The 24,778-nt window shown below is 37.3% G+C and overlaps 1 protein-coding gene across 1 annotated transcript in view; it reads left to right on the top strand.

The window, feature by feature from the left end:
- EFCAB7 (EF-hand calcium binding domain 7) overlaps nt 1-24,778 on the top strand; it is a 58,956-nt gene that overhangs the window by 31,406 nt on the left and 2,772 nt on the right. The window contains exons 8-12 of the mRNA XM_068966610.1: nt 1,052-1,161; nt 7,092-7,249; nt 8,079-8,212; nt 10,823-10,971; nt 23,441-23,650. Coding sequence (XP_068822711.1) covers nt 1,052-1,161; nt 7,092-7,249; nt 8,079-8,212; nt 10,823-10,971; nt 23,441-23,650 — 761 coding nt within the window. The remainder of the gene's footprint in view (nt 1-1,051; nt 1,162-7,091; nt 7,250-8,078; nt 8,213-10,822; nt 10,972-23,440; nt 23,651-24,778) is intronic.

Below are 24,778 nucleotides of genomic sequence, written 5' to 3'. Positions count from 1 at the left end.
TGCTGCATTCTCTCTTCCACTTACATGCCTGACATCTTGTTCTCCTGTGTGCCCCCACAGATCAGCCACGCTTGCATCTCATCCCTCCTTAGAAGCGTCTGTCTTTCCTTGGATTTCAGACTGCATGGTTATCCTGTGACCTCATATCTGATGGGTTTAAGAAATGCTGTGATTGTGTAGTTTGTGCATTTTTTTCCCTACTGTTAGGGTGGGAGCAACTTTCTTCCAGCTTTCAGCTCTGTTAGAGGATTTTGAGTAGAGATGGAACATTTTCTGACATTTTAGCAAGAGCAGTCAGGTTGTATATTGAAAATAGATTGAAGGGTACTCAGGAGAAAGCAAAGAATGCTTTTGCTTTGAATGGAGGTGCAAAGGAGATAAGAAGTAGAGATTCTGGATGTATTTTGAAGGTCAAACCATAGCATTTCCTGAATCTTGTTTATGACACATGAGAGACGGAAGAAGTTAAAGATGATTCCAGAATTTAGGGGGTTGAGATACTCTTCTCAGTCTCTTACCTGAGATAGAGAAGACTACAGCTGGACAGTTTTTTCCTTCAGGTGTTTGGACAGTTTTAGACATAGAAATCCAAGTAGAAATGTCAAATAGGCAGTTGGATATATGGGTCTAATGTTCCCAGAAAAGGTCTATCAGGAGATAGGAATTTTGGAGTTAAAATCATACAAATGATGTCTAACATCTTTTCCTCCTATGCTCCTTTACAAGTGAGCCAGTACTTGCATCTTGTCACTTCTTGAAAGGTTTGTTTTTCCTTGGATTTCAGTCTACTTGGTTGCGTTGCAGCCTTAGCTCTCTAATGAGTTTTAAAAATTTATGATTTTTAGAGGTGTATATATAATGTTTCTAACAAGATCACTTTGTATAGTTATCTGTCTTATTGAAAATGTCTTTTGATGTTTACATATAAAAATGGATGTGAATTTTTAAAAAGTAACTCGAAGGGGAAAGAAACCATTAACTTCTTTTTAAAATAGGAAAGATCTAAGTAGTGATTGCTTATTTTAAGATGTTTGGGGTTTTTTGTTTATAGGAAAACCATCCCCTTGGTTGTCAGTTGATACTGCCTTGTATATTCTTAAGGAAAATGAAAGTCAAGCAAATCTACAACTCTTGTGTTTTACCGAACTACGAAATAGAGAAGTATACATGTTTATTTCCTAATGTATAGTTAAAAGTATAATGTGATGGGGAGAATAGTAGTTTTTCTATATATCTTTAACCTTTTTTTCTTCCCTTTCAATTAAGGTAAATACAATTCTTATCATTATTCGTATATTTTTATTAATTGTGAAGCATTTGAATTTGCTGAGATTTTAAAATTGAGGATTTATTGGCAGCCTTGACTTTATAACTTATACGTTGTGTGTGACATTATAGTTCACTTTCCTCTTTTCTAATACTCTGATGCCCCCCACATGTGAACATTTTTTTTCTTATACTCAATAAAAATGATTGATGCCAGAGAACTTTTTCCCCTAAATTCAAGGAGTTCAACTTTGAAAAAGTTCCTCTAGATGTTTGTCTTACTTTTAGTACTACTGCAAAAAAAAAAAAAGTCATACCTGTAGACTTTCCTCATATTATAGGGTCTAAAAATAGATTGATCTGAAGAAATGCTTTCAAATGATTTTGTATGTTGCCCATGGGGTTGTTCTGATCTTTTCTAATTATATATTTACTCAGAGGCCAAATATGAGAGGCAGATACATAAATGTGGCTATTTATTTTATGAGGAATACAAAATACATCTGCTACATAGTAGCATGAATAATACTATTCAAGAGCTTACTGCAGTATCATATTTAATCTTTATATAGGCCCAGCGACAGACAAACATTTCCCTGATGGAATGTTATATAAAAGTCTTTATTGTCGGCTTCCTACCAGACAAGAATAGTTATAGGCAAGAAACAAATAAAATGACAGAAGTTAATGTTTTGACTGAACTCTTCTTCAAAACTGACTACATAGTTAAGTTCAAGATAAAACATTGTCTACAACAATAGCTATCCCACTTTGTTTTGTTTAAAATTACTTTCTTATGATATTGCACGTATAAAAATCTTAGTACATAGCAAGCCTATAGTAAAATTTGAATGAGTTTCTATTTACCTCTTTACTGTTTACTCCTCTGTTTATCTGTAATATGTCATATTTACAAAGAATTTTTACTTTTAGTTTCACAGTTATTTTCTTTAAGAAGAGTTTTGTACCCATGAGAGACTTTCCATTTGCCAGCTATGGCAGTTCAAGTTTATACGTGGAGAAGAGGAGGTTCATCAGAGAACGTGTATTAGGAAACAGCAAGAATTGTTTTTCACACATGGATATAAGTTTACATCTGGCCAATCCAAAAGATTATGATTTCCAAAAGATGAGTTTGGTCAATGTTTAGTTTTCAAAATAGCCCTCACTTATATTGGGTTGCTTGTTACAATCCAACATAGGACATGGTCACTTTAGGATGATTATCATTCCTCTGACTTGCGAGGGCAGAAATAGGGCTGAATCGAGAATTTGGATGAGCAACTTTGTTTTGCATTTGAGGGCTTCCCAAGTGGCTTAGTGGTAAAGAATCTGCCTGCAGTGCAGGAGACACAGATTTGATCCCTGGATCAGAAAGATCCTCTGGAAAAGGAAATAGCAAGCCACTACAGTATTCTTGCCTGGAAAATCCCATGAACAGAGGAGTCTGGTGGGCTACAATCCATGGGGTCACAAAAGAGTTGGACATGACTTAGCCACTAAATAACAATAAACTCTGTGCTGAAGCAGAAATACCTATTTGCTTAAATATGGGCTTCCTCTGTGGCTCAGCTAGTAAAGAATCCACCTGCAATGTGGGAGATCTGGGTTCATCCCTGGGTTGGGAAGATCCCCTGGCTACCTACTCCAGTATTCTGGCCTAAAGAATTCCACGGACTATATTGTCCATGGGGTCGCAAAGAGTCAGACACAACTGAGTGACTCACTTTTACTTTATACACAACAAGAAAATGCTTCAGTTCTTAGGTTTAATATATTTGACAGAGACAACTCCTAGGTTTTATAGGAAGCCACTGGGCTCCAGAAGGTACATAGGGATGCCATTTTGCTGTCTTTCATACAACAGGAAAATAAAATGTTTTCCTATACAAATGTCTTGGCACTCATTATAAATATCCTATGATGGAAAAGAATTTGTATAAGGTAGGTTTATCTAGGGTTCTACCGTCTTGTTTTAGAGTACATATTACATAACTAATAGTAAAATTCCAGTTTTTGTTCACATTGGATTTTTACAAATGTGACTAATTCATACAAATAGTGAATTCTTTTAAACTGTATTAAATTTTTATTTTCTGTCAACAAAATCTGAATTACAAATCATTTATTTATATTTGAATCATATTCAGTTCAGTTCAGTCACTCAGTCATGTCCAACTCTTTGCGACCCTATGGACTGTAGCACGCCAGGCTTCCCAGTCCATCACCAACTCCCGGAGCTTGCTCAAACTCATGTCCATCGAGTCGGTGATGCCGTCCAACCGTCTCATCCTCTTTTGTCCCCTTCTCCTCCCACCTTTAATCTTTCCCAGCATCAGGGTCTTTTCCAAAAGTCAGTTCTTTGCATCAGGTGGCCAAAGTATTGGAGCTTCAGCTATACCATCAGTCCTTCCAATAAATATGCAGGACTGATTTCCTTCAGGATTGACTGGCTTGATCTCCTTGTAGTCAAAAGCATCTATTCTTCGGCACTCAGCTTTCTTTTTAGTCCAACTCTCACATCCACACATGACTACTGGAAAAACCATAGCTTTGACTAGATGGACTTTTGTTGGCAAAGTAATGTCTCTGCTTTTTAATATGCTGTCTAGTTGGTCATAGCTTTCTTCCAAGGAGCAAGTGTCTTTTAATTTCATGGCTGTAGTCATCATCTGCAGTGATTTTGGAGCCCCTCCAAGTAAAGTCTCTCACTGTTTCCATTATTTCCCCATCTATTTTCCATGAAGTGATGGGACCAGATGCCATGACCTTAAGTTTTCTGAATGTTGAGTTTCAAGGCAACTTTTTCACTCTCCTCGTACACTTTCATCAAGAGGCTCTTTAGTTCTTCTTCTCTTTCTGCCATAAGGGTGGTGTCATCTATATATCTGTTATTGATATTTCTCCCAGCAATCTTGATTCCAGCTTGTGCTTTATCCAGCCTGGCATTTCAAATAATGTACACTGCATATAAGTTAAATAAGCAGGGTGACAATATACAGCCTTGACATACTCCTTTCCCGACTTGGAACCAGTCTGTTGTTCCATGTCCAGTTCTAACTGTTGCTTCTTGACCTGCATACAGATATCTCAGGAGGCAGGTCAGATGGTCTGGTATTCCCATCTCTTAAAGAATTTTCCACAGTTTGTTGTGATTCACACAGTCAAAGGCTTTGGTGTAGTCAATAAAGCAAAAGTAGATGCTTTTTTGGAACTATCTTACTTTTTCAGTGATCCAACAGATGTTGGCAATTTGATCTCTAGTTCCTCTGCCTTTTCTAAATCCAGCTTGAACATCTGGAAGTTCACAGTTCACGTACTGTTGGAGAATTTTGAGCATTATTTTGCTAGCATGTGAGATGAGTGCAATTGTATAGTAGTTGGAACATTTTTTGACGTTGCTTTTCTTTGGGGTTGGAAGGAAAACTGACCTTTTCCAGTCCTGTGGCCACTGCTGAGTTTTCCACATTTGCTGGCATATTGAGTGCAGCACTTTCACAGCATCATCTTTTAGGATTTGAAGTAGCTCAACTGGAATTCCATCGCCTCAACTAGCCTTGTTCGTAGTGATGCTTCCTAAGGCCCACTTGACTTCGCATTCCAGGATGTCTGGCTCTAGGTGAGTGATCACAGCATCGTGGTTATCTGAGTCTTGAAGATCTTTTTTGTATAGTTCTATGTATCCTTGGCACCTCTTCTTAGTATCTTCTGCTTCTGTTCAGTCCATACCATTTCTGTCCTTAATTGTGCCCATCTTTGCATGAAATGTTCCCTTCAGTTCAGTTCAGTTCAGTTCAGTCGCTCAGTCGTGCTCAGTCATTGCGATCCCATGGACTGCAGCATGCCAAGCCTCACTGTCCATCACCAACTCCCGGAGTTTACTCAGACTCACGTCCATTGAGTTGATGATGCCATCCAACCATCATTCTCTGTCATCCCCTTCTCCTCCTGCCTTCAGTCTTTCCCAGCATCAGGGTCTTTTCAAATGAGTCAGTTCTTTGCATCAGGTGGCCAAAGTTATTGGAGCTTCAGCTTCAGCATCAGTCCTTCCAATGAATATTCAGGACTTCCTGAATATTCAGTGATTTCCTTTAGGATGGTCTGGTCGCATCTTCTTGCTGTCCAAGGGACTCTCAAGAGTCTTCTCCAACACCAAATGTTCCCTTGGTACCTCTAATTTTCTTGAAGAGATCTTTAGTCTTTCCTGTTCTATTGTTTTCCTGTATTTACATTGATCACTGAGGAAAGCTTTCTTATTTCCTTGTTATTCTTTGGAACTCTGCTTTCAAATGGGTATATCTTTCCTTTTCTTCTTTGCCTTCAGCTTCTCTTCTTTTCTCAGCCATTTGTAAGGCCTCATCAGACAATCATTTTACCTTTTTGGATTTCTTTTTCTTGGGGATCATCTTGATCACTGCCTCCTGTACAATGTCATGAACCTCCATCCATAGTTCTTCAGGCACTCTGTCTATCAGATCTAATCCCTTGAATCTATTTGTCACTTCCACTGTATAATCGTAAGGGATTTGATTAGGTCATACCTGAATGGTCTAGTGGGTTTCCCTACTTTCTTCAATTTAAGTCTGAATTTGGCAATAAGGAGTTCATGATCTGAGCCCAGTCTTGTTTTTACTGACTGTGTAGAGCTTCTCCATCTTTGGCTGCAAAGAATATAATCAATCTGATTTTGGTATTGACCATGTGGTGATGTCCATGTGTGGAGTCTTCTCTTTTGTTGGAAGAGGGTGTTTGCTATGACCAGTGCGTTCTCTTGGGAAAACTCTGTTAGCCTTTGACCTGCTTCATTTCATACCTCAAGGCAAAATTTGCCTGTTACTCCAGGTATCTCTTGAGTTCCTACTTTTGCATTCCAGTCCCCTATAATGAAAAGGATGTCTTTTTTGGGTTTTAATTCTAGAAGGTCTTGTAGGTCTTCATAGAACCGTTCAACGTCAGCTTCTTCAGCATTACTGGTTGGAGCATAGACTTGGATTATTGTGATATTGAATGGAATATGAATCATATTAGGCAACTATAACCCAGAAAAATTACTTAAAGTTTTTTCTCTTTGTTTCCTGTTGAAATATTTGCATCACAGTCAAAACTCAAAATAGTATTTTAAGACCATTTTCAATATAACAAATATTTCATAACTAGTTGTTAATACTAAGGGATAAAGTACATGATATTATATTTTAGAAACTTTAATTAGGACTTAGTGAATTCCCTTCATGCTATTAAATGTTGAAAATACTTTAAATTCTAGAAAATTTTATAGAATCACAATTTGCTTTGTTTCATAAAGTCCACTACCTTCCAGTGAGTATATTAAATTAATATTCATTAATTTTATCTAAACTATGTAACTTTACATAAAATATACCAGAAATTTGCACAAAATATAGCAGATCTTTTTCAAATACATGTTAATCTTTCATGCTATAATCATTCAGTATGAAAGAGTATGGGTAGCAAGATTATCCAACATTCCATTTTAAAAACAGCCAAAAAAATTAAAACTATTCCCCTTAAGTGCATCACTGGCATGTTTAAAGAATATTGGGAAGATTTAGAAGTTATATAACTTCTAACCTATTATAATTTTGGTTATTTTATAAATATATAGAGAACTACATCTAATATTACTAGATTTAGCATTAACAAAAGGAGTTTGAAGCCTGTAAAACATTGATAGAACCATAATAGAACTGGTGAATACTGGTTAAAAAAAAAAAACTGTTTCTAATGCTTCTCTTTCATAAGAATGATTAAAAGTCATTAAGACTCATGGTGTGTGTTTGTTTTAAAAATTCTTTTGAGAAAAGACGTTTGGGTGGACTGGTGAACTAGGACCTGGAATTTACTGGTTAGTTCCTTCCACAACTGGCTGCAGGCTAAGAAAAGAAATAAAACCAGTAACAGAAGAAGCCCAACTTGTATACAGAGATGAAACAGGGGAATTATTTCTTACACAGGAGTTTAGGTAAGTTTTGTTTACTAAAGTTAGAGGCTGGATACTAGGCCGGATGTGTATCAGTAGCCTGCCTTCCATCCTTTCCTTTGGCTAGCTGCAAACCCCAGCCCCAGGTTCTAATCAGTAGCTCAACTCATCCACTAGGCATCTGACTGTGACCTTCTATTCATAGGTCTGGGATTGCCATTTATTTCTAGATTCCATATAGTTGGCAAGTCAACTTTAGTTACAAATTTACTGATGTCTCCTCCACTAGAAATAGGTCCTGCTAATTGTCCTATTGTCTTAGATAACGGTTTAATATGAAATCCAAATAGGGTAATTCTCCCATATTCTACATATGTAAGATCTAGCTACCGGTAGAGAGGAAGAAAATAGATGGAGATCGGTGAAAAGAAAATGGGAACTTCTGTTTGAGTTCCTACTACATGTTGAGATACTGTGGTTGCTTTAGAAGCTTGATTATGTCCTGTAATGCTAGACAAAGTAGAATGTATATTTGGATACATTAACTCTATCATTCACAAATACTGTTTTTATTTTATTCTTTTCCTGTATGGTTTATTACAAGATATTGAGTATAGTTCCCTGTGCTATACAATAAGACCTTGTTGTTTATCAATTTCAAACTCCCAGTTTAGCCCTCCCCAACTCTCCCTCCCATTTGGCAACCACAATTTTATTCTCTGTGTCTGTGAGTCTGTTTCTGTTTCATAGATGAATTCATCACAAATATTGTTTAATGCCTTGATACTACTTCCTTTTGAAAGTTATCCTCATCAAAACCTTCAATCTAGTTGCCTTAGAGACAAATAATTTGCTTTTTTTTAAAATTTAGGTCAACTTTATCAGATATATTTGAAGTAATTGATTTAGACGGAAATGGTCTTCTTAGTCTTGAAGAATATAATTTTTTTGAATTGAGAACAAGCGGTGAGAAATGTGATGAAGATGCTTGGACTGTCTGCAGAGGTAAGCATTTTTTCTTAATGGATGTGTTATATACATATATATACCCTTTCATCCTTAACAAGTAAAATATCAAATTTCTCCATCGAACATTATAGCAGTTAGGACAGTTTAAAAATAGTAGCATTGTTTGTAGATCATAAGAAATTAAACATTTATTTTTCTTAAATTGGTAGTTGGTATAGCACTCAAGTTAAAAGAAAATGCAAATTACTTACTCATAATTACTGCGTTCTTTGGAGATTAGAATATAAACAACTTTGTCTTAGCTCTGATAGTAAAGGTGAAGAGACCCAAACTGTGCCCAGAAGAGGGCAGCAAAGAGTTAACAGGCTAGAGTTTCACTAAAAATTAAGAGGTTTCTAGGAAATTGTTTATGTATGTTAAGAATTGTTTTGTTTTTTGTATTTGAGTTGAATTAAGAAAGTCCATCCATGGATGTATAGAAGCCAAAAATACTAAAAGGGGCAGAGAAAAATACTGAGAGTGAGGCAAAGTCAGTTGTTACTTGGGAAAAGACTGAAAAGAGGGTAGAGCTTGTGTATTTAAGCTAAGGACTAAAAGGTCAAAGGAGAAAGCCAGAAAACCATAGCCAACTGTAAATCACAGAGCAAGAAGTTTGAGGAGGTTGGAATGTAGTCAAGAGAGAGATTAACTCACATGTTGCTGTCACTGGAGTAGTAATGTGTCCTAATCCTCCGGTTCTTGAAATGGTCTTGGCAGTCAGTGAACTAGGGAGGAATCTGATAAATCTGTTTTTCTAAAAAGCAAGTAAAGTAGAAGTATTATTAATATAAAGTTTTTTTTAACTCTCTTTTATTTTTATTTTGTATTAGGGTATAGCTGATTAACAGTGTTTTTAACTGAAGGTTTATGTAGTGTAATCAATAACAAGAAATACATATTGATTTATAATTTTAAACTTTGATTAACAAGATTGATAACACATAATAGAGTATTAGTTTTAGGAAGATGCAATCATCCTGTAACTTTATTGATATAATATTTTGATTCTCTTTGTCCCTTTGTCATATGTCAGTTTGTCTGGGTATTTTCTGAGTTCTCTGTTCTAGTCCACTGAACTATTTGTCTCATCTTTGACCAATATCACACTTCTCTTGATTACTGTAGCTTTAAAGGAAGTCTTGAAATTGGGTATTAACAAACTTTAAAAAATTAATGGAGAATTGATAATTTTAAGTTTTCAAAGTAGATTACTTATTGATAGTCTCTATAGCATTATATCTAGATACATTATTCTTGAAAGTAATTATTTCTTTGTATTATATATCAAATATTAATGTTTTCATCTTGCTCTTCTACTTAGTAGCACCAGCTTCCATTTTAGTGGTTACTGTATCGCTCTATGATCTAATTTAATCTACATTTCCTTTTTTGTCTTTACAAAAGTTATGAATCACTTTGCAAACTCTAAGCATTTTAAACTATTAATTAGTCAACCAGTTTTAAACAGCTATGTCTCTGCCTCTTTTCTCACAGTAACGTGTATTAAAGAGATGTCTCAAATAAGAGTACGCATTTTCCTTGGGCATATTGGAAAATAAAATCTTTCTTTGTTGTAGGGCAGTTAACAGAATATAATCCAAAATGAGTAGCTGTATCTATTTCATAGTCACATTCAAGAATTATATATAGATATTTCCACATGAATTTTTGCTTATAAACAATGTTAAAATGGGCATACTTAGATTTGTGTGGGACATTCATGGACTTCAAAGTGTTCCCTATTATCTAACAGTTTTTTAAGGACCAGGGGACAATTCTGTTAAAATTAAAGCAGTTAAGCATATAATAGTTCTCCTTGAATCTGGCACCATTCACTTTTCCCTTTTGAAATACCAGTAGTTTGGGGGATGTTACATCAAATTCATTTGGATTTAAGTGGCAAGTAATTTTAGTTTTTGAAATATAATACTGGCTTCAGCAGTATATACCCTAATTTTTGAAATACATGTTAGTATATACTCTGACAAGCAGGCAGGTTGGAATTTACCCAGAAAAATTAAGATTTCTTCTAATTTTGAAATATATTTGTATATTTATGACTTTAGCTCTTGTTGAAAAACTAAATCATACACTGTGATAGTGCTTATGCTGAGTTGTGGGAAGTTAGAACAGTATCTCTCAAACATGTTTCGAACCATTCTTTTTTTTTTAAACATGGTCTTTGTTTATTTATTAATTTATTTATTTTTGGCTGTGCTGAGTCTTCGTTGCTGGGCACAGGCTTTCTCTAGTTGCAGTGAGTGGGGTCTGTTCTCCAGTTGCAGGGAATGGGCTCAGTAGTTGTGGCGTGCATGCTCTAGGGCACAGGCTCAGCAGTTGTGTCACACAGACTTAGTTGCCCTACAGCATATGGAATCTTCCCAGGCCAGAGATTGAACCTGTGTCCTCCGCATTGGCAGGAGAATCTTAACCGCTGGACCACCAGGAAAGTCCTTGAGCCATTCTTATTTCACTTTGATAGTGCTCACAGATTCTTAAGGCTTCCTTCAAAATAAACATTTATGAATAATAATATAGCCATTTTAGTAAATGTATAAACTTAAAAAAAAAAATATGTAAGGAAGAAACTTTTGGTTGTTTTGACAGAGAATTTTGATACCAAGAAAAATGAACTAACAAGACAGGGCTTTATGGATCTGAATCTGATGGAAGCCAACGATCGAGAAGGGGATCCTCGTGATCTCTGGGTAACTCTGCACTCAATGGGCTACAATAAAGCTCTGGAACTGACGGAGGTAAAGCAGTCTTAAAGTTTCCTGTGGGTGTAATGTACATAATATTTTGCCCCACGAACATTTTCTTGACACAGGACTTTTGAATTGGGCTCTCAAATCCTTGAACTTCAATATACAAACGAATCCTGGGTGCAACAGTATGTTTCTGCTAGTTTATGCAAGCTCTTATATGAAATTTAATTGTTCACAACATTTTAATAATTCAGGAACAAAAGTAGTTTGAGCATATGATATACGGGAAAAAGATTGGTAATACGAAAAGTTATATTTCTTAATTGGTGATGGCTGTTTGAGTTGCTAAAATTTCAACAGTTGCTTCTACTCTGAGACTTCAGAGACTCTTTGTCCTAATAGAATAAAAGCCCTCCTATAATAAGGAGAATATGTCTGTATGAGAACTGGAATTCTGATCTTTTCACATGGGTACTCCTTGGGTTAATATTTGTAAAACACTTGAAACAGTGCTTGGCTCTTATAAAGCACTATGTATGTATTAGCTACGATTATCATTATTTATTAACATGTAAAGTATAAAAGTTGAATAAGACACATAAACCAGAGGAATAATAAAAATTAAGGCCTATTTCTTAAATTTTATATTTTTTTGTCCTTTAATAAAGTTTAATATAAAGGAGATCAGTCCTGGGTGTTCTTTGGAAGGACTGATGCTAAAGCTGAAACTCCAATACTTTGGCCACCTCATGCAAAGAGTTGACTCATTGGAAAAGACTCTGATGCTGGGAGGGATTGGGGCCAAGAGGAAAAGGTGATGACAGAGGATGAAATGGCTGGATGGCATCACCGACTCGATGGACGTGAGTTTTAGTGAACTCTGGGAGTTGGTGATGGACAGGGAGGCCTGTCGTGCTGCTATTCATGGGGTCGCAAAGAGTCAGACACGACTGAGCAACTGAACTGAATATAAAGGATTTAAGAATTTTAGGCCACACAAATTAGATAACAGTACATTTGTTTATAATTTTAAAATAGTATCTGTTCTTTCTATAAATACATCAACCTAGGAGGGTAACACTACCAGACAAAAATTTTAAGTTTGGCGTGTACTGAGACTTTGGTTCTTTGGCCGCCTCATGCGAAGAGTTGACTCATTGGAAAAGACTCTGATGCTGGTAGGGATTGGGGGCAGGAGGAGAAGGGGACGACAGAGGATGAGATGGCTGGATGGCATCACGGACTCGATGGACGTGAGTCTGAGTGAACTCCAGGAGATGGTGATGGACAGGGAGTCCTGGCATGCTGCAATTCATGGGGTCGCAAAGAGTCAGACACGACTGAGTGACTGAACTGAACTGAACTGAGACTTTGGTTTAGTTCCTAGTTTTGACATCATTTAAAATTCCTCAAAAATTTGTTTTCTGAAAAGTTCTCTGTATTTTTTTCCCATTTTTATTAATAAGAGGTGAATAGTTACAGTAACTTTTTACATTCTACTTTAACATTTAGTGAATCTTACATCTTTAAGCATTGTGAAAATCAGCACCTAGTTGCTCAACATTCAGAATACTTACGATCATGGCATCCCGTCCCATCACTTCATGGGAAATAGATGGGGAAACAGTAGAAACAGTGTCAGACTTTATTTTGGGGGGCTCCAAAATCACTGCAGATGGTGACTGCAGCCATGAAATTAAAAGACGCTTACTCCTTGGAAGGAAAGTTATGACCAATCTAGATGGCGTATTCAAAAGCAGAGAGATTACTTTGCCAACAAAGGTCCGTCTAGTCAAGGCTATGGTTTTTCCAGTGGTCATGTATGGATGTGAGAGTTGGACTGTGAAGAAAGGTGAGTGCCGAAGAATTGATGCTTTTGAACTGTGGTGTTGGAGAAGACTCTTGAGAGTCCCTTGAACTGCAAGGAGATCCAACCAGTCCATTCTAAAGGAGATCAGTCCTGGGTGTTCTTTGGAAGGACTGATGCTGAAGCTGAAACTCCAGTACTTTGGCCATGTCATGTGAAGAGTTGACTCATTGGGAAAACTCTGATGCTGGGAGGGATTGGGGGCAGGAGGAGAAGGGGACAACAGAGGATGAGACAGTTAGATGGCATCACCAATGCGATGGACGTGAGTTTGAGTGAACTCCGGGAGTTGGTGATGGACAGGGAGGCCTGGCGTGCTGCGATTCATGGGGTCGCAAAGAGTCGGACACGACTGAGCGACTGAACTGAACTGAACTGAATCTGTGAATAATATTGTGTCTGCTACACATGCTTCCATTTAACAGAGGAGTTAGTTAAGAGACGATTGTGGCATTTTAAATTAAGAGCAGATACAGCATTTAAGATTTAGTTACGGTAAGATTTAAGTTAAGAGCAGATAATAGCGTTTGCTGATATCATTGACTTTTGAAATCACAAGTAAGAAGGATTTCTGAGATAAAGATCTTTTATTTAAATTTTTAAAACTTATTTAATAGGTAATAGATTCCATTGTTTGAAGTTCCAAAAGTAAAAAATTTATATATATATATACAGTGAAACTGTCAAAGGATAATCAGACTACCACTCAATAGCTGAAATAAAAAGATAAAACTGAACTGATTGCTTACTACAAGGGAGAGCTATGCTGGTCAGAATGTTCATCTTATTTATAAAGAGCATTGGGGAAGCATGGTTATTCAGATGAGACTGTTGGTTGATTGATATACTTAGTGGTATATTTATTTACTTTGAGTCTGTCTGTGATTGCTTGACTTTCAAAAGTGAAGAGCCAACCCTAGCTGACTTACAGAAGTGTATTTATTGAGGTGAGTTGTTGCAGATCAATTGAACAGATTTGAAACAAGTTCTGGAGTGAGAGATCAAGGTGGCAGAATAAAAGGACTTGGAGTTCACCTCTTCCCACAAATGTATCAAAAATACACCTACACGTGGAGTAATTCTCACAGATTGCCTACTAGACACTAACAAATCTCATATAGAATCAAAGCTACCAGAAAGCTCACCATGTACAGGTAGGGTGAAAATAAAAGGAATCAGAATGAGACAGAGCTATACCCCTGGGAGGGATCTGTGAAAGAGAAAAGATTCCTTCACCCTGGGAACCCCCTTCACCAACTGGGAGATCAGCTGGGCAGAAGGGGAGATTCAGAGGCTTGGCAGAGAGTCAGCAGCTGGCTTGGAGCAGGCAGAACAGATTGAGACCAGCATTAATGGTCCTGGCCACCTCGCTGCATCCCCCAGCCTGAGAGTTGCATCTGCGGGTGTGCACAGTGGCTCGGTGGTGAAACTCAGACTTCAGCAGACAGACCTGGGTATAGGACTAAAGTTGGCTATGTGGAAACAGCTTGAAGGGGCTAGAGTGTTGTTCAGGCTGCAACTGGGAGTGTGCACAGAACAAAGCCTGAGTCCACTATAGAAGTTTGCTGTTATGCAAGCAAAGGGAGGGGCAGGGGCTGTATCCTAGCAGCCTCACTCTCCAGTGACTTCACGGTGGATGCAGCTCTGCCTCCACAAGTTCTCGGAGCATGTAAGCTCTGCACTTGCCCACATGCAGAGGCAGAGCTGAAATCTGAGCTGACTCCCAGGACTGCTTGATTTCAGAAGCTGGACTGGAATCAGCCTTGTCCTGCGGCTTTGCAACTTTGGTGGATGTATGTTGCCAGGATCTTTATAATCTCAGTGCCTGTGGAATGTCTGCATGGATTTGCTCCCACAGCTGGGGCAGGTCTGGAGTTAGCAGCTGCAGGTTTTGTGGGTGTACACATATAGAGATAGCGCTGTGGTCTGCCCTGATTCCCTAGTGAACACATATAGTTGTGTTCAGGAGCACAACTATATGTGACTTCAGTGAAACTGCACAAGGTTCCTATACTGGTGGCTCCATGAACACAGTGCCTAAGGAACATCCAGGTTGACTGCCTGATTCCCAGGCTGAGATGAGGTTGTAGGCAACATTCCATAGATGAGGTTCTACAGAAACGTTGCAGGCCAGAAGAGAGAAGCAAGTCCTGAAAGGGAAAAACTGGCATCTAGGATAATCTACCCAGCAAGAGTATTATTTAGACTAGAAGGAGGAGATAAATTTTTCAGTAAGCAAAAGCTAAAAGAATACTAAATTCTTTTTAGTATTTAGTAATGCTAAACCTATACTAAAAGAAATACTGAAAGTTGTTGTATAAATAGAAAAGAAATAATCTACAGAAAAGAGAAAATCACAAATAAGGCAGTATATGTAAAAAAAAATTTTTTGTGAAAGTGATAATAACCACAATAAACAGCAAAAGGGTAAATGTGAAGATGTAAAAAAGGACATCAAAATAAAATATAGGGGAAGGGAGTAAGAAAATATACATTTTTTTTAGAGTGTGTTTAAGCCTATATGACTCCCAGTCTAAAGCAAACAGATATAGTGATAGATTAGCATACTTGAAAAATAAGGTAACCACAAATCAAAAGCATTCAGTAGATTCACAGAAAACAAAACCAAGAAAGCTCAAGCATAATGCAAAAGAAAACTATAAAACCACAAAAGGAAAAACAAAAAGAAGAACAAAGAGGAAATGCAAAATCAATTGGAAAAATAAGATTTAAATGAAAATAAATACGTATTTATCAATAACTTAAATGTCAATGGACTGAATGCTCCAATCAAAAGACATAGAGTGGCAGTTGGATAATAAAACAAGAGCCTACCATATGCTGCCTGCAAGAAACCCACTAAAGGTGAAGGACACACACAGATCAAAAGTGAGAGGATGGGAAAAGATATTTCATGCAAATGGAAATGACAAGAAATCGGGTAGGTGGCAGTACTGATATCAGACAAAATAGACTTTAAAGGCCATAAAGAAAGATAAAGAACACTATATAATGATAAAAGGATCAATATAAGAAGAAAACATAACACCCATTAACATATGTGGACCCAGTATAGAAGTACCTAAATGCATTAAAAAAAAAAAAAGATATAAAGGGAGAAATTGAGAATATAATAATTGTAGGAGACTTTAACACCCCACTAGGGCTTTCCTAGTGGCTTAGAGGGTAAAGTGTCCGCCTGCAATGCAGGAGACCTGGGTTCAATCCCTGAGTTGGGAAGATCCTTTGGAGAAGGAGACAGCAACCCACTCCAGTACTCTTGCCTGGAAAATCCCATAGACGGAGGAGCCTGGGAGGCTGCAGTCCATGCGGTCGCAAAGAGTCGGACACGACTGAGCGACTTCACTTTAACACCCACTGACATCAATGGACAGATATTTGAGACAGACCTTCAGTAAGACAACAGAGATCTTAAATAACATAAAAGATCAGTTAGACTTATTGCTATTTTCATGACCTTGCATCAAAAAAAAAAAACACATTCTTTTCAAATGCACATTGAATATTCTTTAGGCTCGACCACATGCAGGGATACAAAACAAGCCTCAACAAATTTAAGAGGACAGAAATTATTTCAAGCATCTATTCTGACCCATAATACCATGAAACTGGAAGTCAACCACAGAAAGAGAAATGAGAAAAAATGATTACATGGAGATTAAACAACATGCTACAAAGTGGGTCAATAATGAAATCAAAGAGGAAATTTAAAAAGCACCTTGAGACAAATGACAGCCACGCAGACTCTGTTCAGTTCAGTCACTCAGTCGTGTCCAACTCTTTGCGACCTCATGGACTGCAGCACATCAGGCTTCCCAGTCCATCACCAACTCCCAGAGCTTGCTCAAACTCATGTCCATTGAGTTGGTGATGCAATCCAACCATCTCATCCTCTGCCATCCCCTTCTCCTGCCTTCAGTCTTTCCCAGCATCAGGGTCCCTTCAAATGAGTCAATTCTTTGCATCAGGTGGCCAAAGTATTGAGTTTCAGCTTCAGCATAAGTCCTTCCAATGAATATTCAGGACTGATTTCCTTTAGGATGGACTGGTTGGATCTCCTTGCAGTCCAAGGGACTCTCAAGAGTCTTCTCCAACACCACAGTTCAAAAGCATCAATTCTTCAGCGCTCAGCTTTCCTCATAAATGCAGCAAAATCTATAGGATGGAACAAAAGCAGCCCTAAGAGGGGTCAGTTATTCTCAGAGCATCTGCTGCTGCTGCTGCTGCTGCTGCTGCTGCTAAGTGCTTCAGTTGTGTCCGACTCTGTGCGACCCCATGGACGGCAGCCCACCAGGCTCCCCCATCCCTGGGATTCTCCAGGCAAGAACACTGGAGTGGGTTGTCATTTCCTTCTCCAATGCATGAAAGTGAAAAGTGAAAGTGAAGTCACTCAGTCGTTATTTTATATATATTGTACTCTCTTCTTCTAGTAATTTGATATGCCTTAGAGAGAGCCATAATTTAATCATTTGAGCTAAACTATTTCATGGTAAGGAAGTGGATTTTTACAAGGAGACTAGGCTACTTATTGTATGTCAAGCCTATATTGTCCTTTTTATTTTTTAATATAACCCCATCAACAAATGATACTATGTCAGGATTTGGTATTGAAGTGTCCAAAAATTTTGTTCTGAGTATGGATACTTCCTGATCTATAGAATCATAATGAGGACATTCTCCTTATTCAGTAAGAGTTATAGAGTTGTTGGATTGAAAATATTACACCAGCAAATGGTAATTCAGTGAGAAAGTAATAATTCATAATTAATTAATTGGTATAAAAATGTTGAATGTTTCCATTAATGATGGGGATATACACATGTGGTAACATTTTATTTAAAGGATTAATAAAAAACCTAAAGGTATTTTGACTAATTTAGTTTTGACTGATATCTGGAAGTACTCTGAGACAGTGAGGCTATTCAATTAAGGTATTGCCTTTGATGGGCAGTGATTCTTTGATATGTGCTATGTTATTGAGTTAATATACCTAGAGCATGACCTAACGTTTTCATATTTGTAAAAACAAGAAAAGAAGGCTTTATGATAATATAGGAAGAATCCATTTATAATCTTACGAGCTGTGTTCTAATTGGTTTGAATATGTCTGTAGAGGATTTTGCCCATAAGGTTTCTGGAACCATAGCTATTTCTTTGGCAGTTTCCTGAATTATATATTATGTAAGTAATCTAATATCTAGTTGAGCTATATTTTGACCCCACCTATTAAATTAGTAGCTATTGTGTCACAAAGACTAACCAAAGTATCAGTTATAAGTTAGGATTTAGGAAATGGCTTAGGATTGTTTGTTAATCTCATTAATTGAATGGTTTTAGTAAACCAAAATTTATTTTATGTTAAGCATTCTTTAGGTTAGTATACCGGCCTCTCTGGTGACTCAGTGGTAAAGAATCTGCCTGCAAAGCAGGAGCATCAGGAGACACAGGTTCGATCCCTGAGTCAGGAACATTCCCCTGGAGGAGGGCATGACAACCCACTCCAGTATTCTTGCTTGGAGAATCCTGTGGACAGAAGAGCCTGGTGGGCTACAGTCCATACCCAGGGTCGCAAAGAGTCAGACATGACTGAAGCGACTTAGTACACACGCACGCAAGCTACTGTATACTCTGAGTTTGTCTTACCTTTTCCTACCTTATTTTTTAAATTAAATCCCCTAATTTACTTTTAGAATTATAGATTATCCATTCCCTCTATCAATTTATAAAGGTAGAACCTCTTTCAAAGTGCAGTATAACTTCTTTTTTGTTGTTTTTTTCCAACTTTTTATTTTGTATTGATGGTAGAGCTGATGAACAATGTTGTGATAGTTTCAGGTGAACAGCAAAGGGACTCAGCCATACATATACATGTATCTGTTCTCCAAACTCCCCTCCCATCCAGGCTGCCACATAACATTGAGCAGAATTCCATGTGAACACCATGACTTCTTTACTGTTCCTCCTGCCAGTACCTTGCCCTTATATCCCCATAACAATAATTTGCTGTTTTATTGAATGTTGATGAACAAATATATGTCTAGTTTGTTTTTTTTTTCCTTTTTTTACTTCTTTTTTGAAAAAGAATTTCATGGTATAAAATCTTTTTAGAATTCAGAACTGGAAAAATTTTACTTCCTTTTCTTTACATTTTGAGAGCGATGTAATATATTCTGTTTCACTTTTATCTTTGCTAACATGTAGCTAAGAGCCACATTTTGTGCAAAACTTAGGTAGCATACCCTAATCTAGGTTTTCTTATTCCTGTCTTCCTGATCTTCCTTTTTATATATTGTTAATACTTTTACAATTAACAATTTATAATGAATAGTTTTCTTCCTTGTTGTATGCCTCCTATTTAACTTAATATGGTAAAAAAAAAAAAAAATGATAAGTAAATAGAAGGTTAAACCCATGAACAGACCAAAAAAGAAAAGGATAAAGGGGCACCTTTTTTATGTAGATAAGATTTTATTTTAAAATTTCAGGGAATGCATCTTTAACAAAGACCTTTTAAGATATTTATGTTCAGTAACAGGTGAACTCTTTTTTTTTTATTTTTTTATTTTACTTTACAATACTGTATTGGTTTTGCCATACATTGACATGAATCCACCACGAGTGTACATGCGTTCCCAAACATGAACCCCCCTCCCACCTCTCTCCCCATAACATCCCTCTGAGTCATCCCCGTGCACCAGCCCCAAGCATGCTGTATCCTGCATTGGACATAGACTGGCGATTCGATTCTTACATGATAGTATACATGTTTCAGTGCTATTCTCCCAAATCATCCCACCCTCTCCCTCTCCCTCTGAGTCCAAAAGTCCGCTATGCACATCTGTGTCTTTTTTGCTGTCTTGCATACAGGGTCATCATTGCCATCTTTCTAGATTCCATATATATGTGTTAGTATACTGTATTGGTGTTTTTCTTTCTGGCTTACTTCACTCTGTATAATCGGCTCCAGTTTCATCCACCTCATCAGAACTGATTCAAATGTATTCTTTTTAACGGCTGAGTAATACTCCATTGTGTATATGTACCACAGCTTTCTTATCCATTCATCTGCTGTTGGACATCTAGGTTGTTTCCATGTCCTGGCTATTATAAACAGTGCTGCGATGAACATTTGGGTACATGTGTCTCTTTCAATTCTGGTTTCATCGGTGTGTATGCCCAGCAGTGGGATTGCTGGGTCATAAGGCAGTTCTATTTGCAATTTTTTAAGGAATCTCCACACTGTTCTCCATAGTGGCTGTACTAGTTTGCATTCCCACCAACAGTGTAGGAGGGTTCCCTTTTCTCCACACCCTCTCCAGCATTTATTGCTTGCAGATTTTTGGATCACAGATCAAGTAAAATAGATAACTAAGACTTGGAAAATGGTTAAAATAATACTGGAATCTATTCAGTACTGAAAATTCAGTACTTTAAAATGCAACAATCATCAATCAGTTCAGTCACTCAGTCATGTCCAACTCTTTGCAACCCCATGGACTGTAGCACGCCAGGCTTCCCTGTCCATCACCAACTCCCAGAGCTTGCTCAGACTCATGTCCATCGAATCAGTGATGCCATCCAACCATCTCATCCTCTGTCGTCCCCTTCTTCTCCTGCCTTCAGTCTTTACCAGCATCAGGGTCTTTTCTAAAGAGTCAGTTCTTTGCATCAGGTGGCCAAAGTATTAGAGTTTCAGCTTTAGCATCAGTCTTTCCAATGAATATTCAGGACTGATTTCCTTTAGGATTGACTGGTTGGATCTCCTTGCAGTCCAAGGGACTCTTTTAAGAGTCTTCTCCAACACCACAGTTCAAAGGCATCAATTCTTTGGCCCTCAGCTTTCTTTATGGTCCAGCTCTCACATCCATACATGACTACTGGAAAAAACCATAGCTTTGACTAGATGGACCTTTGTTGGTAAAGTAATGTCTTTGCTTTTTAATATGTTGTCTAGGTTGGTCATAGCTTTTCTTCCAAGGAGCAAGTGTCTTTTAATTTCATGGCTGCAGTCACCATCTGCAGTGATTTTGGAGCCCAAAAAATAGTCTCTCACTGTTTCCATTATTTCCCCATCTATTTGCCATGAAGTTATGGGACCAGATGCCATGATCTTAGGTTTTTGAATGTTGAGTTTTAAGCCAGCTTTTTATTTTATTTTTTTAATTTAAATTTATTTATTTTAATTGGAGGCTCATTACTTTACAATATTGTATTGGTTTTGCCATACATCAACGTGAATCCGCCACAGGTATACACATGTTCCCCATCCTGAACCCTTCTTCATCCCTCCCCATACCGTCCCTCTGTGTCATCCCAGTGCACCAGCCCCAAGCATCCTGTACCCTGCATCGAACCTGGACTGGCGATTCGTTTCTTATATGATATTATACATGTTTCAATTCCTTTCTCCCAAATCATCCCACCCTTTCCCTTTCCCACAGAGTCCAAAAGACTGTTCTATACATCTGTGTCTCTTTTGCTGTCTCGCATACAGGGTTATCGTTACCATCTTTCTAAATTCCATATATATGTGTTAGTATACTGTATTGGTGTTTTTCTTTCTGGCTTACTTCACTCTGTATAATAGGCTCCAGTTTCATCCACCTCATTAGAACTGATTCAAATGTATTCTTTTTAATGGCTGAGTAATACTCCATTGTGTATATGTACCACAGCTTTCTTATCCATTCATATGTTGATGGACATCTAGGTTGCTTCCATGTCCTGGCTATTATAAACAGTGCTGCGATGAACATTGGGGTACACATATCTCTTTCAATTCTGGTTTCCTCGGTGTGTATGCCTAAACCAGCTTTTTAAACCAACAACAGTCATTATAATTTTTTTAGAATTCTATATTGTGAAATATTTTGATACACATTGGGCTTCCCAGGTAGCTTAGCAGTAAAGAATCTGCCTGAAATGCAGGAGACACAGGCTCAATTCCTGGGTCGAGAAGACCCCTGGAGGAGGAGATGGCAACCTACTCCAATATTCCTGCCTGGAGAATCCCATGGACTGAGGAGCCTGTTGGGCTACAGTCCATAGGGTTGCAAAGAGTCAGAAACAACTGAAGCAACTTAGCTTTCTCTTCTTTCCTTTTTGACACATATTACCTATCAGATATCTCCAGCAACTCTTGGCAGAAAATACAATATTTATCCCCACTTTCTCTGTGAAGAAATCAAGCCTCAAAGAAGTTAGGTGACTTCCCTTGATCATGTAGCTAGTAAATGGCAAAATTCAGTTACAAACTCAGATCTTCCACCTTCTAGTCCAAGATTTTTCAGTCTGCCATTTGTTATAAAAGGTGACTTTATTCTTGCCGAAGGTTGGAGTCATTAACTATTTTAAAACTTTTTTAAAAGATAAAAATCTATATTGTTCTACTAACTTCAGACTTTTATCTTTTGTCCCCCAAATAAAGTTGATCATCAGTGTTTATGAATTCATTCATTTCGTCAACAATTACATTTTAATGCCTATATAAATTAAGCTTACAAAAATTCTACCCTCTTAGATATTCCATGAAGAAGGATGGCTAATTAAATGCAGAATTAATAAAAATCATTTTAAAGGTGTTTTGAAGGAAACAAACCAGTGCTCAAAGTAGAGAAGAGTCGGGTAGTGAAAGAGATTGGGGGACCAGAGCAGCTGTCTCTGCAGAAGTGACGCTTAAGCTTAAACCTGAAGGAGGAGGATGAGGTACATACTGAAAAGATGTGACTTTTCCAAGCTGAGAGAACACTACCTCTGAAATCCAACACTGGAAAGGGTTTTGTTTTTTCTAGGGTCTGAGCAATCAGAGTAACGAGCACATTAAGACAGGAGATTGGGTTGCATAGAGAGTCAAAGGTTACCTTGTGCAGCATCTTGTAGGCTATATGGTAAGAACTAAAGAGTGGACATTAGAAAAGTCTGTTTCCAAATGCAGAAAATCTCTTTAGGTCTTAGATTTCATGGTTACTTTTACACTAACTTTAAACTGTGGGAATTTTTCTACATTTCGCTATTCTTGGTGTTCTATATTCACATACTCTTTCAATTATAACCATGATTTCTTTAAGGTTACAGATGAATTCTTTCTGTAACCTTAAAGTTAAGAAAGGAAATTAAGTAACTAACATGACATGAGTTAGCTTTAGAGCAAATTGAGGGGTTTGGGTAAAGGAATTTTTTTTCCTTTTCTATGAACATTATCAGTTAATATGCAACCAAAAAACCATAATTTTATGCTTTTTTATTACTCAATTCATTGTACTTAAACTTTCCTCTTAAATGTATCAGAGGGACACGCTAGAAAGTGTAGTATGTCTTCTTAAATCATATGATTTTGTTGTTTGTGTTAGTCACTCAGTCATATCTGACTCTTTGTGACTTCATGAACTATATCCCACCAGACTCCTTTGTCCATGGAATTCTCCAGGCAGAAATACTGGAGTGGGTTGCCATTCCCTTCTCCAGGATATCCTCCTAACCCAGGGATCAAACCCCTGTCTCCCGCACCACAGGCAGATTTTTACCATCTGAGCCACTAGGGAAGCCCAAATCATAAGATAAACATACTAATAATAAATAATTTAAATTCTATCAAAAGACTAAAACAGAGTGTGCTCTTTTTCATTTCAGGCATGCCCATTTGTCATTGATATCTATGCAGACAAATGCAAGCCAAGAATTAAAGCTGTCCATATGGAAGCATGCAGTGGACAACTTGAGAAGGCCATTTGTAAATCTGTTCTTAACAAAGGCAATGCCAAAGTGATGGATGGCTATGAAAATATAATTATATATACTTACAAGCGTGACACCTGGATAACATCAGTTATTGAAAACAAGGTATCAGTTATGAGGTGATTCTCCTCATAACTGCAATGGTTAATACATTCCATCTTCTTTCTTACCCTATCCTTGCATAGCAATTAAATAACCCCATTACATTAATAGTATCTATAATAATCAGTTTCTTCTCAGGTTTCTAACTCAAACTGGGCATGATAATTTTTATATATTTTTAAAGTATATTTATTTCTGAGATGCTCATTTTTATGTTTCTTTTTGAGATAATTTTCTCTTAAAATATGAAAATTAAATATTTGGAGATCTATGAAGATGGAGCATAATCTGGGTGCAAAGTATTTTATTTAGTTTGTTACTAAATGTCTTCACACATACATAGCTATTTTAAACAGCAGAGATCATGTTTTAAAGAAATATAAACAAAGTAAAGAATTTCGCCCAACTTTTTTTTCTTTCATTTTTTAATTGGTGGAAAATTTCTTTACAATGTTATGCTGGTTTCTGCCATACAACAAAGCAGATCAGTCATAATTGTATATATATATCTCCCCCTTCCCTCCTGCGCCTCCCTCCCCTCCCCCACCTGACTCCTCTGGGTCATCACAGAGTGCTAGGCTGGGGTCCCTGTGCCATGTAGCAAGTTCCCACTAAGTGTTTTACACATGATAGTGTATATATGTCAATTCTACTTTCTCAATTCGTCCCACCCTCACCTTCTCCCACTGTGTCCACAAGTCCTTTCTCTACTAGGTTCATCAGTACCATTTTTCTGGATTCCATATATATGCGCTAATATATGATACTTGTTTTTTCTTTTTCTAACTTCACTCTGTATAAGAGGCTCTAGGTTCACCACCTTCCTAGAACTGACTCAAATTCATTCCTTTTTATTAGCCCAGCTTTTTAACCCAAACTTTGCATTACCAAAACTCCTACAGATTATCATCATGTTATCTAATTAAATATATTCTTCTGTCTAGAATCTGTTTTTATCAAGCCAGTTATTTCTAGCTTTGGCCATCTTCTGTGCTATGAATACTATTGATATTGCATGTCAAGAGGATACTCACATAAATCCTTTAAGTCAGAGACATCTAGTTTTCTAAAAACTATATATTTTCATAAATCTTACTCAAGACAGCTAGGTTTTTAGAACTATTGGCTTAT

The sequence above is a fragment of the Capricornis sumatraensis genome, chromosome 2 (assembly GCF_032405125.1).
Source record: "Capricornis sumatraensis isolate serow.1 chromosome 2, serow.2, whole genome shotgun sequence".
Classification (NCBI taxonomy): domain Eukaryota; kingdom Metazoa; phylum Chordata; class Mammalia; order Artiodactyla; family Bovidae; genus Capricornis; species Capricornis sumatraensis.
The sequence above is the reverse complement of the archived record's forward strand: the minus strand, read 5'-3'. Positions and strand labels throughout refer to the sequence as shown.